At 35.7% G+C, this 3,312-nt stretch overlaps 1 protein-coding gene across 1 annotated transcript in view; it reads right to left on the reverse strand.

Annotated features, from left to right (window-relative positions):
- Positions 1-3,312, reverse strand: part of LOC106876825 (neuroendocrine convertase 2) — a 304,096-nt gene that overhangs the window by 124,532 nt on the left and 176,252 nt on the right. Inside the window, exon 6 of the mRNA XM_052973735.1 lies at positions 2,076-2,152. Coding sequence (XP_052829695.1) covers positions 2,076-2,152 — 77 coding nt within the window. The remainder of the gene's footprint in view (positions 1-2,075; positions 2,153-3,312) is intronic.

Below are 3,312 nucleotides of genomic sequence, written 5' to 3' on the forward strand. Positions count from 1 at the left end.
TATATATATATATATATATATATATATATATGACGGGCTTCTTTCAGTTTCCGTCTACCAAATCCACTCGCAAAGCTTTGGTCAGCCCGAGGCTATAGTAGAAGACACTTGCCCAAGGTGCCACACAGTGCGACTGAACCTGGAACCATGTGGTTGGTAAGCAAGCTACTTACCACACTCCATTCGTTCCTGTTTTCTAAGTCAACTAGAAGCAAACATTTACTGTCCATTCCTATTTCCAGTCAACACCCATCTACTACACTGTTACCTAAGTTTTAATCATTTTACTTGATTCTACCTAAAACGTTAACCACATAACCACTCACTTAAAACATCTCGATGCTCCCATTCCAGCAACATACACATGTTGCAAAATCTAGGCAATCGTCCAACCAACTAATATAGTAATTCCACTGTATCAACAGCCCAACACACAAGTGACTTCAATAGTTCTCAACCCCAACCAATCATCAAGAACTAGTACATCTATTTACAACAACAATTACACTCACTTACAACAACAATTACCCTTCTTTCTCCAAAGACAAGTCCCCTCCTTATAAATACAACTCAAGGCTTACAAAAAATTCATGCAACTGAAGGATTACAAAGAGAAACTATCGGCTGCTGGGATATATTGATCTTTTCTTTTTCCAATTCCTGAAAAACTGTTTGCGTTTTCTTTGTGGCATTTATATAAAGTTCTCAAACACATTTGTTGTATTTTTTTTACCTTTTCTAAATCTTTTTACTTGTTCCAGTCATTAGACTTCGGTCATGCTGGGGCACTGCCTTAAATGTTGTTAGTCGAATGAATGAATTGACCCCAGTACTTCTATTTTTTAAGGCCTGGTACTTATTCTATCAGTCTTTTTTTTTTTGCTGAACTGCTAGTTTACAGGGATGCAAACAAACCAACACCGGTTGACAGAACAAACACGGACACAAAGCCACATGTATATTCTATTCTTTTACTTGTTTCAGTCATTTGACTGTGGCCATGCTGCAGCACCACCTTTAGTCAAACAAATTACCCCCAGGACTTATTCTTTGTAAGCCGAGTACTTATCCTATTGGTCTCTTATACTGAACTGCTAAGTTACAGGAATGTAAACACACCAACGTTGGTTGTTAAGCGATGGTGAGGGGACAAATACAGACACAAACATATACATATATAAATATATATCATCATCATTATTGAACGTCAGTTCTCCATTCTGGCATGGGTAGGACAGTTTCACTGGGGACTGGAAAGCCAGGAGGCCACACCAGGCTCCAATCCAATCTGGCAATGTTTCTACAGCTGGATGCCCTTCCTAACGCCAGCCGCTCTGAGAGTGTAATGGGTGCTTTTTACATGCCACCGGCATGGGAGCCAGTCAGGTGGCACTGGCAATGGCCACGTTTGGATGGTGCTTTTACATGCTACCAGCACAGAAGTCAGTCAGGGCAGGGAGGCTGGTATCGACCATGTTCAGATGGTGCTTTTTACGTGCCACCAGCATGGGGAGCCAGTCAGGTGGCACTGGCAATGACCCATGCATGCATGGTGTTTATAGCGTGCCACCAGCACAGGAGCCAGTCAGGCGGCACTGGCATTGGCCACAACAACAATTCCATTTGATTGTGATTTGATTTTTGATTTTGATTTTGATTTTATATATAGTCACCCGACTATATATATATATATATATATATATATATATATATATATATATATATATATATATATATATATATATATATATATATATATATATGATGGGCTTCTTTCAGTTTCTGCATACCAAATCCACTCACAAGGTTTTGGTAGGTCCGAGGCTATAGCAGAAGACACCTGCCCAAGATTCCACGCAGTGGGACTGAACAAGGAGCCATGTGGTTGGGAAGCAAGCTTCTTAACACACAGCAACTCCTGCACCTATATATATATATATATATATATATAGATCCTTACCACACAGTTACACCAATCTGTATAACAAAGAGATAAGATTCATTCATGCATGTAGATAACTTACCTATCTGTATAACAAAGAGAAAAGATTCATTCATGCACGAAGATAACTTACCTGTTGAACCAAGTATCAGTATATCTTGGGTATGGGAATGGATCATGACTGCTAAAATCAAAACTTGCATCCGCGTTCTGAAAATTAACCAAAACACAACATAAGATGTGTAACATTTATCACAAAAACCATTTCACAGATATATATCCTTGGTCATCAATATATATATATATATATATCAATAATAATAATACAGAATATTACAAAATAGCAAAGCATTACCTTTAATTCCTTTATATATATATATATATATATATATATATATATACAGCTTCAAATAGACCTACACATGTTTCTGTTACACTGATTAGTAACCATTGCAATTACAATCATACTATAGTACCAGTGCGGTTTCTTACATATATATATGTATATATATATATACATACTCTATGAACAACCATTTTCTATAAATTAATAATTTATTTTCTGTACATGTTTATATTTTCAACAGTGAAACAATTCCATTTGGAACAATGGACCTCAAAATACACATAAAGCTATGAATCATAACATGTAAATATTGAGGTGAAAATTCCTTTTCGAAAGAACAAGCCAAAGGCTTAATTGGTTTTACAACACAATATCTACATGCTGTTATCTATAGCTTTATGTGTTTCCAGATCCACTGTTACAGAGAAGAATTATTTCATGCTCTCTCCCATGGTTATAAAGTTTTTGCAGCATTAATGTGGAACAGTCCAATTAAAGTTATATGTACATGTGTGTGTGTGTGTGTGTGTGTATCATCATCATCATCATTGTTTAATGTCTGCTTTCCATGCTGGCATGGGTTTGGCAAGCTCATAGGCTGCACCAGGCTCCAATCTGATTTGGCAGAATTTCTACAGTTGGATGCCCTTCCTAACACCAATCACTCCAAGAGTGTAGTAGGTACCTTTTACATGCCACCGGTATGGGAGCCAGTCAGGGGGTACTGGCATTGACTACGTTCAGATGGTGTGTTTTACTTATGTATTTATGAATGTATGTATGTATGTATGTATGTATGTATGTATGTATGTATGTATATATATATATATATATATATATATATATTGAAAAAATGAATAGAAATGGCTTTTCTGATAATTTTCCACTTAAATAATTACATGTTTATAAGTTATTAGGTGTTTACTATATATATATATATATATATATATATATTAAAACTAATGTTGTGAAATTAAAAATGGAGATTTTGAATATAAAAACTTCATTTCAAAGTGCTGCAATT

The sequence above is a fragment of the Octopus bimaculoides genome, chromosome 16 (assembly GCF_001194135.2).
Source record: "Octopus bimaculoides isolate UCB-OBI-ISO-001 chromosome 16, ASM119413v2, whole genome shotgun sequence".
In the NCBI taxonomy this organism is placed as follows: domain Eukaryota; kingdom Metazoa; phylum Mollusca; class Cephalopoda; order Octopoda; family Octopodidae; genus Octopus; species Octopus bimaculoides.